The sequence below is a fragment of the Brassica napus genome, chromosome A3 (genome assembly GCF_020379485.1).
Source record: "Brassica napus cultivar Da-Ae chromosome A3, Da-Ae, whole genome shotgun sequence".
Taxonomy (NCBI): domain Eukaryota; kingdom Viridiplantae; phylum Streptophyta; class Magnoliopsida; order Brassicales; family Brassicaceae; genus Brassica; species Brassica napus.
This window is the reverse complement of record NC_063436.1, coordinates 15,436,640-15,456,510: the sequence shown is the minus strand read 5'-3', so window position 1 is coordinate 15,456,510 and position 19,871 is coordinate 15,436,640. Positions and strand designations below refer to the sequence as shown.

Genomic DNA, 19,871 nt, shown 5'->3' with positions numbered 1-19,871 from the left:
TAATGAGATGAAAAACAAATTTTCTTTTACATTTTATTCACTAAGTTTCCTAGTGGAAACTTTTTTGGGAACACAAGTAACGAATAGGAAAAGAACATATAAGAATAAAATTGCAAGAATAAAAATAAATGTTTATCTTTATCAAATTTAACAAAAAATACTTTTGTTCTATATTTCTCTACAAAAAAAAGAAATGAGAAAAAACAAGAAAGAAAAACTATTTCTTGTGAATGGTAATTTTTTTGGGAAATGATAAAAAATTCAGTGTTCTCTTTTGTTTTTTGGTCACCATTCAAAGCTTAAGTCTTCATCTATAGTGTATACTATACATATATCTGATTTAAGTACTCCTCATACGGAACAAGAACATGGTATTAGTTATTAAACCTAAATTTAATAGGACTGATACAATGTTGTGTTAAATAAATCCTATAATATAACCATATTTGCATTAATGTAAAATTCCGTCTGTGTTGATCAAAAAAAAAAAAATTCCGTCTGTAGTTACGGTTATAATCTATAGTTATACATATGATAAAAAAATTTCTTTCCTTTTTTTGATTACTAATTGAAGAAAGTTCAACAGCCATGGAATGTGTACCAAACGACTAGAAAAGTCTTCCAACAATAGGAAGTACATTGAATATTTCAAATGAACGCCAAAGAAAAGTATACACAACGGTCCACATCTTTTAGGCTAAACTAGTCATTTTATAGTATTTTACTTTCCTATAAATAGAGTTTAATCAAATTCTTTATTCTATCCACCACATCTTTAAACTCAAAAAAACAACACAGATAAAAAAATGTCAAGGCTTAGCATATGTTTGTTGGTGTTGCTATGTGCCTTTGCTGCCAAAACAGCCGCTCAATCCGCTAACGTAAGAGCAACTTACCATTTCTACAATCCTGCACAAAACGGGTGGGATCTTTACCGAGTAAGTGCGTATTGCTCGACATGGGATGGGAACCAACCACTTGAGTGGCGTCAGAGGTACGGTTGGACAGCTTTCTGTGGTCCGGCTGGACCGCGTGGTCGTGATTCTTGCGGTAGATGCTTAAGAGTAAGTCAGTTTATCTATTTCAAACAATGTTGAAAAAATCATTAGGCGGAAGTTATGCACTTTATCTAGAATTAGGGAATAAACGGATACATCATTTTTTATCGGCCGAAAAACCATTTTGCTTATGATCGATTTGTCACCTATATCGATTTTAGGACACTAATTTCAAAGGTTATGTTTTGAAAAACGCCCTATTCAAAATGTGGTGGATGTGCATATACATATTTTATTTAGTGTCTTGAAAGTAACATCATAACCAAAAACATAATAACGCAAGCGCAGGTGACAAATACTGGGACTCAAGCGCAAGCGACGGTGAGAATCGTGGATCAGTGCAGTAACGGGGGTTTAGACTTAGACGAGGCCGTCTTCAAACAGATTGATACAGACGGGCAGGGATACGCTCGTGGCAACTTAAATGTCAACTACGAGTTTGTCAACTGTTGAAGTTCATCGAGTTCAAGTTCATCTAATGATCTTTGATCATATTATCTCCGTATTATTATCTTTAACTAATAATGTTAAACAAAGAAAATAAATGTCTCGATCTTTCATAATAAAGATGAATAAAATAATTTGATTAAATACTACGTACGATACACATAACACCCAAAGACTAAATAGACATAACATGAACATGTGTCCGCTCTAATAAATGATCAATCTTATCACCTCAAAAACTTCCGATCAATTTCCACCACAACGCTTGAACAAGCCGCCATAGACATCTCCCAAGACTATTACTCCATTGAAAATTCGAATACTAGGTTAATAGTGTTAATCATTTCCTAATTGAATCATTCCAAACCAAATCATGCTACATGCATGATCAAAGTTTTAAAGATAACTGGGCTTTTGGCTGGTTTAGAAAGGAAAGTAGAATTTATCATTCATATATGTCTCTCACAAAACTAAAAAAAATATATGAAAGAATTTTATTGATGGATTGATCGAACTTGTTAGTCATATTTTTGGTATTTACATTTAATATAAGAATATTTTTAAATTATATAAATCAAATACTAAAATATTTTAAATTGAGTATATTTGATTATTTAATCTGAATATATACTTATCTGCTGTCGAAGAGAAACTGCATTTAGTCAAGTGGTTAAATATTTTATATTTGCGGTTTTTCTCGTCAGACTCCACTAAGTCACGTTTTCCCGCATTATAGATCGATCGAATCTTGTTGATCCAACTGGTGACAAAAAAACATGGTGTCCCAAAAATAAATATACTCGTATATCTTAGTCCTTAGATAGGAAAATAAAACCTTCCAGAAGTATATATATACTCAGACAGTTAACAAAAAAAAGTATATGTACTCAGGTATATAAGTAAAACTCACTACATAACACATTAACACCTACAGCCAGCAAATAGCTGATGAACTGATCCACCAAAAATTCAGGAATTTTTTAATTATTGGACCACGTACGCCTAAAGAGTAAAGAGACATTAACATAAAATATGTCCACTCTAGTAAATGCTCAATCTTATTACCTCAAAATTCCGATCATTTGCACCACAAAGCTTGAAAGAGCCGCCATAGCCATCTCCCAAGACTAGTAATATTCCATTGAAATTTCAAATCCTAATTAAGTGAATTATTCACAACGGTCCAAACTCTTAATATAGCAACTCACCCCTATAAATTTCTACGTCCGTCTTTGAATTCTATCACAATATATTGTAAAACAACAAAACATACAAAGATAAGCCAATGGCAAGAGGCGTGCTTCATGTGTTATCAAAAAGGCTTTTGCCTCAGGCCCCCAAAATATATAAACATTTTAGAGCCCCAAATTTTCAGTAATTTTGTATAGCATAGTAGTCTTATTAAACACACTATCTTATCAACTGAAGTTCGAACCCACGGTTGCTTTTCTTTTCTTTTATCAGAAAAAAAATATTTTGTTTTATTGTCAATTTTTCAAAATCAGAAAGAAAGATCCTTTTCGTGATATCAAAATTACTAAATAGAAAAGGAAAATAAATCTCAACTACTTTATACATGATCTATATATATATATATATATATATATATATATATATATATATATATATATATTTAAGTTGTACATCTTATTTCTTAAGCATTATCCTACATGATCTATATGTATTTTGTTTTTTTTTTAATTTAATCATCACCATCTCTTCTTGTATTCGGATATATGTTTTTTCCTGTATAGACCTCGTCATTAATTTATTTTTTTCTAGTGCTTTTAGTTTATCATAAGACTCACTAGTTCTTTTAAGTGATTAAGTTTTCTTTATCTTTACTAATTTAAATCATAGTACTGTTAATTTTTCTTTAACTATACATTATATTTTTTTCAAAAAAAAAAATTTGGTTAAAAGGCCCCATTTTTACTTTTGCCTCAAGCCCCAGTAGACCTTCGCACGGCATTGGGCAAGACTTAGCATATGTGTGTTTATTTTGCTATGCGCGTTTGCGGCTAAAACAGCCGCTCAAACAGCTTCTAACGTAAGAGCTACTTACCATTACTACTATCCCGAGCAAAACGGTTGGGACCTTTACAAAGTAAGTGCGTACTGCTCAACGTGGAAAGGAAACCAACCGCTCGAATGGCGTAGGAAGTATGGCTGGACAGCTTTTTGCGGTCCGGTCGGACCGCGTGGTCCTGATTCTTGCGGAAGATGCTTAAGAGTAAGTCAATACATCACAAAACCGCGGTTTGAAAACGCCTTAAAAACTGATTTTCTTAACGTTACGCAGGTAACGAATACTGCGACCGGGGCACAAGCTACTGTGAGAATCGTGGATCAATGCAGTAACGGCGGTTTGGACTTAGACGATGGCGTTTTCAAACAGCTTGACACCAACGGTCAGGGATACGCTCGTGGGAACATGATTGTCAACTATGCCTTTGTCAATTGCTAAAAGGCTTTCAAGTTTCATACAACATTCACCGTCTGCAGCTTCTTATCATCATCACCTTTCTTATGTTGTAGGATAAAACCATAATCTCTTTTATATGTTGTAAGATAAAATAAATACCACGAGCTCACTCCATAGTAAAGATAAATCATAATTATATGTTTGTGTGTAACTTACTAAGAAATAAAGTAAAATAAAATTAGAAAATATCCTGAAACAATAATTTTTTTTTTTGATCAAACGTGAAACAATATTAAACACACATTTTTGTTCTAAAAATACTCCATAAAAATACAATTTCCAAAATAATATTAACTATTTAAAAAAGACTTATTCTTAGGTCCACCCCCTAGGGTGAACCTCTAGGTTCACCAACCAATAGGATTCTTTTATTTTATATTTGATATCTTTTAAAAAAGGAAACAAAATATTGTCAAATTATATTATGTTTTTAAAATTAAAAAGTAGAAAAAAAATAGTAATAATTACAAAAAAAAATATTTTACGTCGTCAGTATAACATTAAACCTTAAACCCTAAATTCTAATCCCTAAACCCTTAATCCTAAACCCTAAACCCTTGGATAAACCCTAAACTCTAGGATAAATCCAAAACTCTAAATCAAAATCACTATACACTAAAACATTCAAGCGTTTAGGGTTTTAGTGTTTTTTATTTAGAGTTTAGGATTTATCCAAGGGTTTAGGGTTTACCCAAGGGTTTAGGATTTACCCAAGGGTTTAGGATTTATCCAAGGGTTTAGGATTTACCCAAGGTTTTAGGGTTTATCCAAGGGTTTAGGATTTAGGATTTAGGGTTTAGGGATTAGGATTTAGGGTTTAGTATTTTGTTGAGAACATTAAAAATATTTTTTTTTTAATTCTTTTTTCTGTAATTATTATTTTTTTTATTTTAAAAACATAATATAATTTGAGAATATTTTGTTTCCTTTTTTAAAAAATATCAAATTTGAAATAATGAAATCCTATTGGTTGGTGAACCTATAGGTTCACCCGAGGGAGTGAACCCAAGAATGACTCTTTAAAAAATTATATCAATACTATTAAAAGAGAAGGAGTCTTAAAAAAATCTACCTATAAAAGTTGTTTGGACCTTTTCATTTAATTCATTATTTTTTGGTCTTACCTTAAACTTAGACTAACAATATGTTATCATATATTTATCTAACAATAATTTATTCAATTCCTTTATTTATTCAAATATCACTCCTAAATCTTAATCATTACTATTACTATATTTAATATTTTGACTTTTAATCATAAAAAACATTGAAACTAATGTTTTATATTATCACTTTTATCATATAATATATGATTTAAAGCAAGATAAGTTACACGATATATATGTGTACATTCTAACTTCCTCTTTCCTTTATAATAACGTAATCATATCATATATAAACTTTCCTACTAAAATCTTATATTATATACTAAACTTTCAACCCTCTATAGTTTGATAGATATTTTCATATTTAAAAATGAGTTTTCTAAAAATATTTCATCAACCATGTTTTTGTACAATAACATTAAAAATCTATATCAAAAGGTTGTTGGACCCGATATAGACGTAATATGTCTACATCTGTTCGGGTATTTAGGATCCAAAGAAAATTCGAAATATCTAAAAAATCTGAAAAATATCTGAAACACGAAAAGTACTTGAAACTCCAAACAAATACCCAAAAAAATTCAAATACCTAAAAATTCAAAATCTTATTCAAAATTTGTCACTAAACTGAAAATACCCAAAAATTTATCCAAATACCCAAAAAAAAATTTAATTTGAAAATTTACCTGAAATCAAAACTATAATTATAAACCAAAAACCTAAAAAGAATATCCATAATGCTGGAAACATATTCGAAATATCCAAATATACCTAATAAACACAACATATTTATGATTGGGTCTAGGGTAGTACCCGGACTCAAACAAAGACATGCGGGTCCAAAAAAAACCTCCAATTCTTAACTTTTCTGGACCTGAACTAAACCTATATTTCCGGGTCGGTTCGGTTTGTTTTTTTGATCCGGATATAATTCTCATGCCTAAAATTTTTTTACATAAAAGTGTACATATAAAATATCAAATAAACTAATTCATAGATTATATAACTATTAGAAATTATATTTTCGATATAATAAAATTTTATATTATAATATAATCTAAAAAACCCGCGCTTTTCAAAATCTAGTTTTTGTTTAAACTTGGTGATTACGGATTAATATTTATATGGTGCAGTTAATTTAAATTCCGAGGATTTGAAATAATTTAGTCATTTTATCACTGAATTGTTGTTATTTTGGAGATTAATTGTATGCTATTTATATCATAATTTTTTTTTTCTAAGTCACTGGTCTATAAATTAAGTTTTACCATTTAAAAAGAAAAATCAAAGCTGTTAATCCGAACAAAATGACAAAATCCAAGCACAAACAAAATTTCTTCCTAATGTTTTTAGTAAAGATGGGCAACAAGTGCACAATGGGAGAGACAAAGGTAAGAAGCTAGATCAAAACTTCATACAGATACTAAAACTTCATCTCTCAGAAGATCTTATGATTTGTCCTTAATCTTGTCTTTGCCGTGAAACTTCCTTCCAGCATCTACAGCTTCTCTGTAGAAGAAAAGAAAAAAAAACCCTTCAACTATCTTGTAAAAAGAAACGACAAAAACCAAACATCATGAGGGTTCTAAACAAACCTGAACGCATCAATGAGCTCTTTACTTTCAGGGCTAAGCAAAACTCCCTCGTAAAAAGCATTAGCTGCCTCATCAAACCGCTGGAGATTCACGGATAAGTCAGTGAACTATATACTGTTTCAATGTTACAAAAAGGCTCTCTCTAATGGAGTGAGATGGTTTTTTTACCTGTAGCAAACGAAGAGCAGCGCCTTCTCTGTAACAAGCTTTAGGCCAATCAGGTTTTAGTTCTCTGCAGGCTTTAGCATCCGACAAGGCGTGCTCACCTTGTCCTAACAGCAACCAGCAGAGGCTTCGGTTTGAGAAGAAGGTATGATCCGTAGGGTCAAAATCAATCGCCTATGTTCAAAAAGAATAGCAAAAGAATCACAAAATGTACATAAACTAAGAATCTTCAGATGAGTTTTACAAAGTGTTGAATACTTGTGTGTAAGCGTCAATGGCCATCTGGTAATCCTTTCTTTGGAACGCGTCTTGTCCTCTTGCTTTTGCTTCTGCAGCTTTCGCCTTTGCTTCTGGTGAGACCTGTGGAAGTTTATAACCATATGCTTTAGAACATTCGATGCAAGAGAGATGCATATTGATTATAGTGTTAGTACCTCAGGAAGGTCTTTCTTGATCACAGTCTCTCCAGATTTTGCACTGTTTGAGTTTCCTTCTTGCTCTTTTTTTGATTTCATGTGAGCAATAACTCCATCAACAGTCCAGTTTGAAACAGATTCAAGTTTTGTTGTCAAGCGGAAGAGAGTCTCAACGATCGTTCTGTTCTCTCTCAAAGCTGCAACTTCTAAAGCCCTATTGCCTTCCTGAAAAATCACAGAATCTGCGTTTCATATCGGATCAAGTGAACAAAAGAGATGATCAACTCAAATAGATGTTTACCTCGTCTTTCTGATCAGGATCAGCTCCAGCTTTAAGTAAAATGATGATCAACTCATAATCTCCAATATCAGCAGCAATGTGCAACGGAGTTGCACCACCAGCGAAAACATTAGCTTTGGCACGTGCCTGTAACAAAATAAGAACCAAGCTTTGATCTAAAGATGTGTATAGCAACCAAAAACAAGACAAGACTACAGATTAGGAGCTAGCATCTCAAACCAGGGCCAACAGCTTTGTGCATGCCACAGAACCAGCTGCCACTGCAGATAACAATGGTGTGACATTGTCTTCGGTCTCAGCGTTAGGCTGCAAGAACATTAATAAAAACAAACTTCTAGTTTCATTGAAAAAAACTACGGTTTAGCTGGAATATAGATATACACAACAAGAGGTTACATTAGCTTTGTGTTCTAACAAGACTTGCACCGCATCTTTTTGATCATGGCCAGCAGCCCAAATCAATGGCGTGCCAGACTCGCTTTGAGAATCAACCGGAACACCTCTAGATAGCAACTCCTTTAGCAACTCAATTTCCCCTGACATAATGAAAACCAAATGTTCAAGAAATCGGGACTTATACGGGATTATTGATTAGGCGGATGCATAGACCGATTTTAATAAGAAAATCATTTTGTTTAGATCTGATTTGCCAACTAGGTTGAGCGGCCGCCTAGACCGATTTTTAGAACACTGAGCAAAACATAACACTTGGGCAATTTATATGAGATTATTGATTTGACAGATGCCTAGACCAATCCAATTTTAAAAGAAAAATAGTTTTGTTTAGGTCTTATTTGCCGACAAGACGAACACCTAGGCGCTGCCTATACCAATTTTTAGAACACTGAGCAAACACACAACACTTGGTGACCTCTGAAAGTGAAACAAAATAAACTAACATATTAATTAGCAACCAACCTGTCCCAGCCGCATGATGCAATGCAGTAGCTCCTAGTTCACTAGCAATATTAGGATCAGCTCCGTGATCCAAAAGATACTTCGCCGTCCCAACCTGTCCTTGCCTCGCAGCATGAACAAGCGGAGTATCCCCTGAAACACCATCATCACAAATTCACAATCTCACATAACAAGTTTCAAAGTAAATGATAATAGAGCTATAAAGTAGAGAAGGAAACAAACGAACCAGCTTCATCTTTTGTATCAGCGTCAAGCTTCAGCTCCTCCAATAGATACCTGCATATCTCAGTCTGACCTTCCCTCGCAGCGAAATGAAGCGCGCCGCGTTTGTTAGCGTCTTTGACACTCTCCACGGTCGTCTTCAAGCCTTTGCCTTCGTCAAGCTGCTTAGCAACATCTGCTTGGTGAAGATATACATCAGAGATGTAATGTATAACATAATGTGATTTAACGACTCTCACTCTTGAGGAACTCGAGGTTTCCGGTACAAGCTGCATTCAGGAACTGCTGAACTTTCTCTCTCGCTGGAAATAAGAATTATGATTCAAAGTGTCAAACTTTCAATAACCAATTTCACAAAAATAAATAAAAAAAAACGAACTTTCTTCAACAGATCAGTTCAACTAGAGGTAAGTGTCAGAACCCATCAAGGAATCTCGTTGTAATGACAACAGATTTATATAGAGGAAGGAAGAGAGCAGAGCAGACCTGCAAGAGCAGTAGAAGCATCAGGAGCCATGGCAGATAACTAAGCTTACTTCTCCGATGAGTTGATGGAACTTTGAAGTGGGTTTGTTGTGTAGGAGTTAGTTCCGTTCGCCGACACCGAAGTTTCTGTCTGAATGCCAGCAACCTGAAGAAGGTTTTGTCTTCTAGGTTTTATGAAAACTCGAGAGATGTTTTTTTTATTTTACACCCTCACATATTTTAATTATTACAAAATACACCCAATAATTTATTTTGTGACAGTATACTCTCTGACTAGTGAGTAATAACGTTAGAGATGCAAATTGGCTCAAAAGATTTAGAAGATTTTTTTTTTCTCATTTTATAATTATCCAACCCAAGACAAATATCGAAATCTTTTTTTTTTGGTATACAGTTTATGAACAAGAAAGACTTTGTTTTTTTTTCTCATCTTTTGTTCCCTTTGCACAAAGTATAATATACACAACCATAAATCTTCTTTCTCTATCTTTGTATGCTTTTCTTGTTTCTTCAGAATCTTGATTAAAGGATTCTTGAACTTCCTATCTCTCAACAGAAAATCTGAATGATTGAAGCTTTTATCAATAAGTCTGCATCACAGAGCATGCAACTGCTTGTGCCCAATGTCTCAGTCTCTGCTTCACTTGTTGAGGATTGTCCCCTGCAAATATATCCACAAAAGAGCACTCAAATTTAGGCCTGCAGTTATTAACTGAACCGAACAAATTCATTTTCGGTAGAAGGTTTGGGTCAATTCGGTAATTAACAAATTGGTTTTTGATTTGGTTTGGTAATCGGTTAATTCATATTTCTAAAAAATAATTAGTAACTATACTGATCTTAGCCAAAATCCTGGACCGAACTAACCAAAATTCGAACCAAATAAACAAACATGACCAAATTTTTTTTGAATTATTAACCAATTTAAACCTAAATTTAATCGAATTCAAAAACTTTGGTAAAATTTTTTTGAAACCAAACAAACCAAAAGTTGAACCGAACTAGGAAAAAAAATCGGTTCAATTTGGTGAGATTTTGGCAGTACCAAACAACCAAATTCCTAAAAACCCCCAAGTAAGCGAACCTGCATGCCTACTCAAACTCATGACTCAAAACTAAGCAACAAAATGATAAGCTCTTTTTTCTACCTGGACATACTATCTTCAATGAATCTGAATCAGTTTTCTTGGGACTACCAGGTATACTCATCGAGAAAGCTGATGAAGATGCGCTGCTTGTACGGCTGCTGCTGCTAGGTGAAGGGAGAGGAGAGAGCTGGCGGTTCACTGCAAAGTAAAGATCAAGAGCTGGCAATGTATTGCAAAGCTTTTGTCCAGCTTCTTCATTGAAACCAAAACCTAACTCAATAGATCCTTTAAGCTCGTTTAAATCCTCATCAGTTAGTTTTGTCTGTTCACTAAGATTGTCTGAAACTCCTTTATGAAGCATCTTCTTCTCTTGAATCATTATCATCTGACGTCTTCTTCTTTCCCAAGCAATGTCTCTTGGTGTCTCCAACATAGATAGTTGTTTCGATAACCGTTTTTTCAGTTTCTGTGAGGCCACAGGAGTTGTTGCTGCCGTTTTGGCCTCGCCGAGAGGCGGTGGTAAGACTGATAACGTAAGGTTGTCTCTTCTTCTCACCATTTTTTATATTTATACCACTTGATGATGTGTTATGAAGATGTGGCTTGTGAATGCAACTTAGGGTTCTTCTTTCTTGGTTTTATTACTATCAAAGCTTTTAAGCTTATGAATGATGTTGTGTGTGTTTTAATATATGTTCTTTGTGAGATGGCCGCGTGCGAACATGTAGCGCGGCCAACAAAGAGGTTAAAGTGGGTCGGGTTGATCAGATATGTCTTTGTTTTTTTATGCCCTTTTCTTGTTAGGTTTTGCCCAACCCGACCAAATAAACTTTGAGGAGACTCGAGGTGCTTTAATGGAGGATGTCAAGTTAGTTTCCACCATTGAATTCTATGTAAGCTATTTTTCCTCTATTGTTTAAATTTGATGATTGACTCAACCATATCTTTAGGGACTTCTTTGTTTAGATTATTTGACCATTCCAAGAAAAGGGTCCTAGTCTATTTCGATCAAGTCAAGTTTTGAAACAATATGGTTTTTGAGTTTCTATATTTAGATAAAACGAATTCATGTTGTGTATAGCTTGTGCCAAAAGGAAAAGAAAACAGGTCTTTTTAACTTCACTAACCATATGTTCAACATTGTTTTAGTAATCCTCTCATCCAAGTATTCTCTAACTATGTATGCTTCTCTTTCAGACAGAACAATTGAGAATGAGAAACACACCAACACACTAGTAACCTCAATGCATAGAAGACAAACCAGACAAAGTGAGAAAAATAGAAAACGAAGAAGAGTGTTGTACCACACGATTTGTGTCTAGCATGGTCTTTGTTTCTTGTTGATCGAAGGCAAGTCATGTGTTCTGAATTTTCATGGTCAGGTCAACTATATGGAAACTCTACCTCATCAGGAACTAGATCAATATATAAAGGAAGAGAAACTATGGAAGTCACTTATCGTCGGAGTAGGAATGGTCAGTCAGATGCGTTAGCGAAAAAAACAAAATCCAAAGACTATATTTTCTCCCATATAATCAGACACGTGCAGATGGAGGTGCTTTCCAAAAAACCGGCTTGTCTGACTAACATTTGGTCTAGCTTAAATAGACAGCTGAAAAAAAAAGTCACTTATCCAATCATACAAGCAGGTCTATGCCGGGAGATTCTCCTTGCACGAAATCAAACATGGAACTCAAAAGTTTGACGATTCCAACATCACTGGAGTTGGAAGGTTTGGTAACGTCTACAAAGAAGTTATAGACTACACTTTTAACATTTACACCAAAAAAAAGGTTATAGACGACAAAACCAAAGTTGTGATCAAAGCCAAACTTAACTTTGGGAGGGGTCTGCTCTTCAAAGAAGAGTTATATTGGTCCTAAAAGGATGTATACACAACATAAGTCTCATTACTATTACATGGCATTTGAAAAACTCTGTGAGAGCATCTATAAGACACAAAGAATCCACCGTTAACTTGGAAACAAAGGCTAGATCGAGAGGATTACAATACCTTCACAAAGGAGCAAAGTACACTCCGTGAGCATCTCTACACAACACAAAAGAAGCCACATTTTTTACCTTCACACAGTGTGAGCCAAAAAGCTGTTTGGTTTATGCTTTAGCGCGATTCGAACCGGGAATAATTTAATATTCCAATTTTACCCTTACAGAAAAATGGAAACAGAGTCCACAATATTAAAAGCTAAAGATCCCCACCCCCAAGTAATAACATCAGTTCTCTTCGCCATTGCATCTCCGTTCATCCTTCGCCGTCGTTTATCTTCTCTTAGATATTGATTGTTCTATCATGGCTTACGGTGGTCCGTCGATGAACCCACCGGCTATGAGTGGTGCCATTCCTGGTGGGTCTAGTAATCTGAAGCAGGTGAAGCTGGACAGAGAAAGCGAGCTCAGGATAGAAGTCTCCGACGAGCCTCTCAGACTCCGTGTGGTTAACGGGACGGCTGAGATCTTCGGCGCTGAGCTTCCTCCTGAGATCTGGCGTACCTTCCCACCTCGCCTCAAATTTGCTGTATGTTCTCTATCTTTAAGTGGGTTCTTGAGTTGCTATCAAAGTCACTCCTTTGGCATTCATGGGTTGGGTAAAGTTTAAGACTTTATGGTCTTTGTGTTTTGTTTGGGATGAAAGACGTAAGCTTTAGGTAGTAATAATATTAGTTATAGTTTTATAATCTCCAAGTGTGTTCTTGAGTTGCTATCAAGTTCATCCTCTTGCCTTCATGGGTTGGGTAAAGTTTAAGACTTTATGGTGTTTGTTTGAGATGAAAGACTTAAGCTTTAGGTAGTAACATGATGAATCAGTTTTTAGAACCGTTAAGTTAGTTCGTCTGGTGATCTATGAGTAGATTTGTGGTTCTGCCAAGTTTCTCTCTTGTGTGTTGTTTCCTTCTGGTTACTAGTTTGAGTTTCTATCAAAATTCACTCCTCTAGCCTTCATGGGTTGGGTTAAGTTGAAGATTTTATGGTCTTTGTGTTTTTTTTGGATGAAAGGCTTACGCTTTAGGTTGTATCATGACGAATCAGTTAATAACCGTTAAGTTAGTTCTTATAGAGATTATGAGGAGATATGTGGTTTTGGTAACTATTTCTTCAGAAGTTGAAGTTCGCTCTTTTGATTCTTGTCAGGTTTTCACTTGGTATGGAGCGACGATTGAGATGGATGGTGTCACAGAAACAGACTATACAGCAGATGAGGTAGGTTTCTTGCTTCATTTTCCACACTTTCTTTAGATATTCAGAGCAAAAGATTGATTACTAAGAAGCTCTTGTTTTTTTTTTGTAGACACCAATGGTCAGCTACGTTAATGTACACGCCATACTAGATGCAAGGAGACGTTTTGCTAAAGCTTCCACATCTACTGACTCAGAACCTCCTCAGGTACGGTACTCCTTCTCTTTCAATGATCTTGTTCTTCTATATCATTTGATTTTTATAGAATCTGCTTTGTGCAGGGACCTAGGGTTATTGTGGTAGGGCCTACGGATTCAGGAAAGAGCACATTGACAAAGATGCTTATTAGTTGGGCAGCTAAACAGGGATGGAAGCCTACATTTGTAGACCTTGATGTTGGCCAAGGCTCTATCACAATACCTGGTTCTATTGCTGCTACACCTATAGAGATGCCACTTGATCCAGTTGAAGGGTTTCCTCTAGATATGGCTCTCGTCTACTACTACGGTCACACTACACCAGCGTAAGTGATTCTCAAATGTCTCTCCCCCAGTCATATGTTATTAATGTTGTCTATCGTTATTCTCTCAGTAACAACGTTGAACTGTACAAAACAATGGTGAAGGAGCTTGCACAAGTGCTGGAGAGACAGTTTCTTGGAAACCCTGAGTCTCGAGCTGCTGGAATGGTGATCAACACAATGGGATGGATCGATGGTATCGGTTATGAGGTAAACGTTGGTTCTGTTTACTTCTGAAAGCTTTTGTTTAAAAAAATAACTGTCTCTGTGTGTTTGTTTTGCAGCTGCTTCTCCATGCAATAGAAACATTCAACGCCTCCGTTGTACTTGTCTTGGGTCAAGAAAAGCTCTTCAGCATGCTTAAAGATGTCCTGAAGAGTAAGAGTAACGTGGACGTTGTGAAGCTTCACAAGTCAGGTGGAGTTGTGGCTAGGAACCGTGACTACCGTAAAGTAGCGAGAAGCTCTAGGATTCAGGAGTATTTCTACGGTCTATCTAAAGAGCTCTCTCCTTATGCCAACACATCTAGCTTCAGTGATGTGCAAGTGTTCCGCATTGGTGGTGGACCACAAGCTCCAAGGTCAGCTCTTCCAATAGGGTCTGATCCGGTTTCTAACCCGTTGAGGGTAACGCCTGTAAATATTGAAGAGAGGGATCTGTTGCATTCTATCCTCGCTGTCTCATATGCAGAAGAACCAGACCAGATTGTCTCTAGGTAATCACAACATGTTCTTGATGGTTTCCGTTTTTTCTTTTGTCCTTGCATTGTTTGATGTGTGTCTCTCTCTCTCTCTCTGTGGTGCTTTGTGTGCAGCAATGTTTCAGGGTTTGTGTATGTGACGGAGGTTGATGTGTTGAGGAAGAAGATAACGTATTTAGCACCATCACCTGGGGCATTGCCTAGCAAGTTTTTGGTCGCTGGATCTTTGACATGGCTTGAGAGTCATTAGAAGCAAGATGATGATTAGATTAGAGAAGAGAGAGCCATCTTGTGTGGTAAGAGAGTGATGCTACATCCTACATCTCAAATTATCTATGTAACTTTAACTACAGATGGTCCTTTTCTATATAACAATGCTCAATGTTCTAAGTTTGAAAAAAATGTTGTTGTGGATTAGATGGAGATTTATTTTTGTAATTTGATGATATTAAGTGGTGAACTTTCTCTGATGAAATGTTATTAATTCATTCAAGTTAATGATAAAATTTGAGTTGAACTAGTGGAATAAGTTAAAAGTAAGAATCTGATCCAAAGATTATTAGGAGTGTTTGTCTACACAAAGCAGCTGCATTAATCTTTTCTTTCACTTGTGTTTTCTTTTCCATAAAGAGATGGATTATTAACCTGTTTTGTGATACTCCTAGGAACACAACTTTAAAGACAGGAAGAACCAATAAAGCTTTGTAAAAGTTTAGTCTGTTAAGTATTTGATTCCTAACTACAAATTAGATTACCATTTTTGAATACTAAAGTTAGTAGGAATCTTAACAGAACTATTAGTTCTGAATGTACCAAAATATGTAGTTTAATTTTTTGTAGTAATATATGTTTTTGAGTAAAACAATGGTCAAATGTTTAATAGGTTAGATGTTTTTGGACTATAGCATCATCATCAAATCTGAAAAAAGCAGGTATGAACTATATTCTATTTGGACTTTAATCTATATTGCCCTACTATCTCCCTTGTTTATTCTATATTGTCCCACTAATAACAAACGTTATCTTTTTTATTATATTTAAATCGAAAACATTGGAAAAGACATAAAACCCCTTAATGAATCTAAGAAATTACAAACTCAAATCGGATCATCCACCCAAACCCATACCCAATACGGATCCCATCAATTTAATAATAATAAGTAAATAAGAAAAAGAAATCAAAATCCCTAATCTTTCCAGCTTCTTCTTCACGAGCCTCCTTCTTCATTCTTTTTCTGTCTTTTTCAATTTCTCGCACAACACATTCTCTGTCTCTGATGAACCCTCATTCTAAAAACAGGGACACAGATTTTAAATCAGAATGACGCATGTACGTTGCTGAGTCTGGCACTCGTTGAAAATTAAAACTCAATCGGAGCCTGCGACTCGATTCCGTCGCTTACAAGTTACAAACGCTTAACGCTTAATAAAAATAAGAAGAGAGAGGTCACCACCGAAGCAGTGAAGCCATTGGTGGATCTCGCAGCGGAGAAGGCGATGGTGGTTCTGAGCAGTCATACAACAATCGAGGAGAACAAAAGCTCAGCCGGAAGCTATGACGCGATTCCGCCGCTTACAACGCTCTAGAAGTTGTGCACGCTTCAGCAAAACAAGAAGAGTTGATTCACCACCAGAGGGGTGAATCCGTTGGTAGACTTTTGGGGCAAAGTAGGGGACTGTAGTGGTGAAATGGTAGAGAAGGCGATTTGGAGGCTATGTGGTATGTTTGATATTTGGTTGTTTTCACTTCAGCTGCATTTGCTCAGAATGTGATCTCAATTTAAAATATTTTTCTTCTTTTGTAGGACATTGTTTCAAAAAAGTAATTTCCTTTTCACACAAAGGACATTTTTACCATACTTGGATCGAGTTTGTTTAAGATAGTGTTTGTGAGATATGGTTTAAATCTTTTTGCTAAGCTGTTGGATTATCTTTGCCACTGTTTTTTTTGGTCAAATCTTTGCCACTGGTTTAGATATCGTTTATGTTCATAAATGTGGCGTCATTCTTGTAAAATGACAGTAACTGAATCCGAGATGCGATCATATGGGTCACTTGCAACGAAGATTTCATATTGGCTGGGTAACTAAATGTCTTCGCTTTATGGTTTGAGCTTGTGTTTCTCATGTTTGTTAGATTTGATTTACTAATTTGGAAAGGATCAACAAAATATCTTCGCATTATTCGCAATGGAATAGGAACAAAGCTGATAAAGAAGTTGACAAAGTATCTGAGGATGCAGAGGAAGAGAAATAAGGATAGAACATAAGGTTCAAAGGCTTGGAATATACTGATTATGTGTTAATTAAGAATTTAAAAGTGTAGTTTACGAATATTGCGTAGGAAAATTTGTTATGTTTGTTGCCAAACTAATTTGGATATTTTGAATGTGACTGAATGTCATATAGAGTGTGATTGGTTATCAACAAGAGTAAAATGATGAAAAAATATGATGGAAATAAGAGGGATAAATAAAAAAAATTGGAGGAAACTTTATCTTCTCATTCATAGTTGAGGTAAGATTTATGGTTAAATGAGATGAAACTATAGAGAAAAAGACTAGGATAGTACCAAACCAAGTTTTTGTTTCTAAACTAACACTCAAAGTCACAAAAATAGGTTTGATTAAAGAGATAAATATACACTTATATCTTTTGGATAGAGTTTAGAGTTAAGCGGGATGGAGTTTTGTAATTAGGGTTTAAAATTTTATAAAATAAAAAAATAAATATTAAGAAAATTTAAAAAAAAAACAGTTTCAAAAAGTGTTTTTTAATTATAAAAAGAAAATTTGCTTTTATTTATTTTTGTTTGTTTATTTAATTTAAACCAAGGATATTAGGGATATTTTGCCTTTTAATAAATGTCATTTTTGTGACTTTCTCCTTTTAGTGCTATTTTTGAGACAAAAACACAAAATGTGTTATTATTGACAATTGCCCCAAACTATATTCCACGTAAATTGGCTGAAATAAAATTTTCTTTTAATTTATTCTAAATCTATCATATAGTCATACCCATAAAGTGAATATTTATAGAAAAAAATATTAACTCTTCGTGGTAAAACCAAAAATTTGAACTACTAAGTTCGATAGATATTTATTAGGAGGACAAAAAAATTTATCTAAAACGTGTTAAAAATTTTAACAAGAAAAAAATTGTCTAAAACAAGTTTAAAATTTTCAACCAGAAAAAACATATTTGAATATTTACACTTAGTAATACTCAAGGCGGTAGTAATATTTCTTTCTTCATAGTAATACTTTTACAAATTACAATAATTTTTAGTAATACCGCATCAAAAAATCAAATTTATTAGTAATACCAATCAATTTAGACAGTTATAGATTGTATATAACATATTGGCAGGAAATGTTTTTCAAAAATATGTATTTTATGTTATTCATCTTAGTATGGCCTTCCCTTCAAGACGTTAGTATGGAAGTATAAGGATGTTTTCTATGGAAATGTGAAGTTTTCTATCAACTTGAGAAATTAAGAGTATTTTATGTCAATTTGACAAATAAACACATATATGGACATATAATTACGCAATATATGAGATATATCTTCTAAAATAAATAATAAGACAAAAATTAAGGTTCTTAGAAACATGCATAATACATAGTAATTCAAGGTATTTTAAGGTAGTTCACAGTAGTACCTAGTAGTTCATTACCATCCATCTTTTTTCCTCTCGATGCTTGTTCGAATACAATACTATTGGAAAGTAACTAATATTCATCATCCCATCTACCTTAATATCTCTGCATATACTCTCAACCCATCCATAATATGTAACCTCTTCCACATATGTCTTCATCGCTAAAGTGTGAATTTTATCTTTTCTCAAAATTCATCTTATCTCAGCCTCATCTTTGATGTAAGTTTCCTCGTAGTCAAAACATATGATTGTAATATGAGAAACTACATATTTCCATTAAGAACAAAAAAATATTATTAGTTAACTATTTAAAGAATCTAAGTTGTTCAAGAACTTTTAATACATAGTCGATCCAGTAATACTAGTAATACACGTTTCACTTTAGTAGTACTAGTAATTCTAGTAATTCCTCGAAATTTTCATTTTCATCGATTTAACCTTTTTAACCTTTTTAACCGAACACAAGGGTGTTATACAATCCACAATATTATCTACCAACATTGTAATGTATTATTTTGCTTCAAAATAGTGCAAAATAAGCAGAAATATACAAAATAGTCTGTAAACATCCTTTCATATTTGTTTTATACCAATATACCTAAAACTTTATTTTTTCATTAATTTACGTGTTTTTAAACGACCAAGAACGTGTTACAAAATCCAAATTATCGTCTAACACCATTTTAATGTCTTTTTTTCTTCTTCAGAACGATGTTAAATACAAAGAAATATACATAATCTTCTTTAAATTTTATTTACATCTAATCTATTAAAGCTGAAGTACAAATAAATCTTAACCCTAAGTTTTCCTCAACAATTACCATCCAATGCCACTAACTTTATAGATAACAATTTTCATAAACATGGCTACGAAATTGCCTAATATTTAGGTACCTAATAAATTTAAAAGATATGCAATCTTTCATTTACTTAAAAATCAAAAAGTCAATGTTTCAATCCATAAAAGAAAAACTATGAAATATATTAAATTATCAGATTAATTTATTGGTTTATTGAAAATTAAATTAATCAAAATCGTTTTAATGTTCAGAATAATAAAACTAACTCATTTATATTTAATTAATTAGCTTCTTCTAATTTAATTAGTACAATAGTATATGTATTTAATTTTCGAACGTTTACAAAAATTAAAAGTAAATACTCGTGCGGACGCACGGGTCAAGATCTAATATTTCTTTAAAACTCCACGATTTGTTACCCTTAATACATACAACGTAGATATTACATTCCTACAAAAAAAATTTATGAAAAAAGCGTACCAAATTACTTTAATAATCACTTTTGAAATCACCAAATGGAGCTCAAAAAAAAATGTCGAATATTGTTGGAGAATAAAAAAAGGATAGACATGTGTTAAGAGGAGAGAAAGCATCTGAGAGTGGAAATCCTATGATTTTGGTTAATGTATCAGCTTTATGAGAAAAGGGTCCCCACCTGAGATTAAAATAATGAAACAAACTGAGATGGACAAGAGAGACGTGGA

The 19,871-nt window shown here is 34.0% G+C and overlaps 5 protein-coding genes and 1 long non-coding RNA gene across 6 annotated transcripts; 4 read left to right on the top strand and 2 right to left on the bottom strand.

Annotated features, from left to right (window-relative positions):
- The first annotated feature begins 750 nt into the window (after positions 1–750).
- Positions 751–1,649, top strand: LOC106438995 (pathogenesis-related protein PR-4). The gene is made up of 2 exons (XM_013880327.3): positions 751–1,064; positions 1,347–1,649. Exons 1-2 carry the CDS (start codon positions 807–809, stop codon positions 1,509–1,511), a joined length of 423 nt encoding a protein of 140 aa, XP_013735781.1. The 5' UTR covers positions 751–806; the 3' UTR covers positions 1,512–1,649.
- Positions 1,650–2,518: 869 nt separating this feature from the next.
- Positions 2,519–4,141, top strand: LOC106443885 (pathogenesis-related protein PR-4). The gene is made up of 3 exons (XM_048776266.1): positions 2,519–2,792; positions 3,480–3,738; positions 3,808–4,141. Coding segments are annotated over exons 1-3 (426 nt in total). The 5' UTR covers positions 2,519–2,790; the 3' UTR covers positions 3,973–4,141.
- Positions 4,142–6,342: 2,201 nt separating this feature from the next.
- Positions 6,343–9,391, bottom strand: LOC106438994 (ankyrin repeat domain-containing protein 29). The gene is made up of 12 exons (XM_022716256.2): positions 9,200–9,391; positions 8,953–9,015; positions 8,718–8,888; positions 8,492–8,623; positions 7,970–8,109; positions 7,793–7,879; positions 7,574–7,699; positions 7,291–7,497; positions 7,115–7,216; positions 6,860–7,030; positions 6,692–6,771; positions 6,343–6,605 (listed from the first exon to the last, which is right to left on the bottom strand). The coding sequence occupies exons 1-12, from the start codon at positions 9,228–9,230 to the stop codon at positions 6,545–6,547; spliced, it is 1,371 nt and encodes a 456-aa protein (XP_022571977.2). The 5' UTR covers positions 9,231–9,391; the 3' UTR covers positions 6,343–6,544.
- A 146-nt stretch (positions 9,392–9,537) lies between these two features.
- On the bottom strand, positions 9,538–11,150 carry LOC111214112. Its single transcript, XM_022716257.2, has 2 exons — positions 10,348–11,150; positions 9,538–9,860 (listed from the first exon to the last, which is right to left on the bottom strand). Exons 1-2 carry the CDS (start codon positions 10,844–10,846, stop codon positions 9,781–9,783), a joined length of 579 nt encoding a protein of 192 aa, XP_022571978.1. The 5' UTR covers positions 10,847–11,150; the 3' UTR covers positions 9,538–9,780.
- A 1,356-nt stretch (positions 11,151–12,506) lies between these two features.
- LOC106438992 (protein CLP1 homolog) lies at positions 12,507–15,201 on the top strand. The gene is made up of 7 exons (XM_013880325.3): positions 12,507–12,823; positions 13,438–13,506; positions 13,595–13,690; positions 13,765–14,006; positions 14,075–14,213; positions 14,288–14,718; positions 14,818–15,201. The coding sequence occupies exons 1-7, from the start codon at positions 12,599–12,601 to the stop codon at positions 14,951–14,953; spliced, it is 1,338 nt and encodes a 445-aa protein (XP_013735779.1). The 5' UTR covers positions 12,507–12,598; the 3' UTR covers positions 14,954–15,201.
- Positions 15,202–15,654: 453 nt separating this feature from the next.
- LOC106376779 lies at positions 15,655–17,129 on the top strand. The gene is made up of 2 exons (XR_007338212.1): positions 15,655–16,785; positions 16,902–17,129. It is a non-coding gene; the product is annotated as an uncharacterized LOC106376779 (long non-coding RNA).
- The last annotated feature ends 2,742 nt before the right edge of the window (positions 17,130–19,871 follow it).

Excerpts from the sequence above, each read along its gene's own strand:
- LOC106438995 (XM_013880327.3), top strand. The coding sequence starts at position 807 with ATGTCAAGGCTTAGCATATGTTTGTTGGTGTTGCTATGTGCCTTTGCT. Across the intron at positions 1,065-1,346 it reads CTTGCGGTAGATGCTTAAGA|GTGACAAATACTGGGACTCA; the intron begins GTAAGTCAGTTT and ends ACGCAAGCGCAG.
- LOC106443885 (XM_048776266.1), top strand. Across the intron at positions 3,739-3,807 it reads CTTGCGGAAGATGCTTAAGA|GTAACGAATACTGCGACCGG; the intron begins GTAAGTCAATAC and ends AACGTTACGCAG.
- LOC106438994 (XM_022716256.2), bottom strand. The coding sequence starts at position 9,230 with ATGGCTCCTGATGCTTCTACTGCTCTTGCAG. Across the intron at positions 8,624-8,717 it reads TGATACAAAAGATGAAGCTG|GGGATACTCCGCTTGTTCAT; the intron begins GTTCGTTTGTTT and ends ATGGTGTTTCAG. Across the intron at positions 7,031-7,114 it reads CCATTGACGCTTACACACAA|GCGATTGATTTTGACCCTAC; the intron begins GTATTCAACACT and ends TTTTGAACATAG.
- LOC111214112 (XM_022716257.2), bottom strand. The coding sequence starts at position 10,846 with ATGGTGAGAAGAAGAGACAACCTTACGTTATCAGTCTTACCACCGCCT. Across the intron at positions 9,861-10,347 it reads ATTGAAGATAGTATGTCCAG|GGGACAATCCTCAACAAGTG; the intron begins GTAGAAAAAAGA and ends ATATATTTGCAG.
- LOC106438992 (XM_013880325.3), top strand. The coding sequence starts at position 12,599 with ATGGCTTACGGTGGTCCGTCGATGAACCCACCGGCTATGAGTGGTGCC. Across the intron at positions 12,824-13,437 it reads CACCTCGCCTCAAATTTGCT|GTTTTCACTTGGTATGGAGC; the intron begins GTATGTTCTCTA and ends GATTCTTGTCAG. Across the intron at positions 14,719-14,817 it reads CCAGACCAGATTGTCTCTAG|CAATGTTTCAGGGTTTGTGT; the intron begins GTAATCACAACA and ends CTTTGTGTGCAG.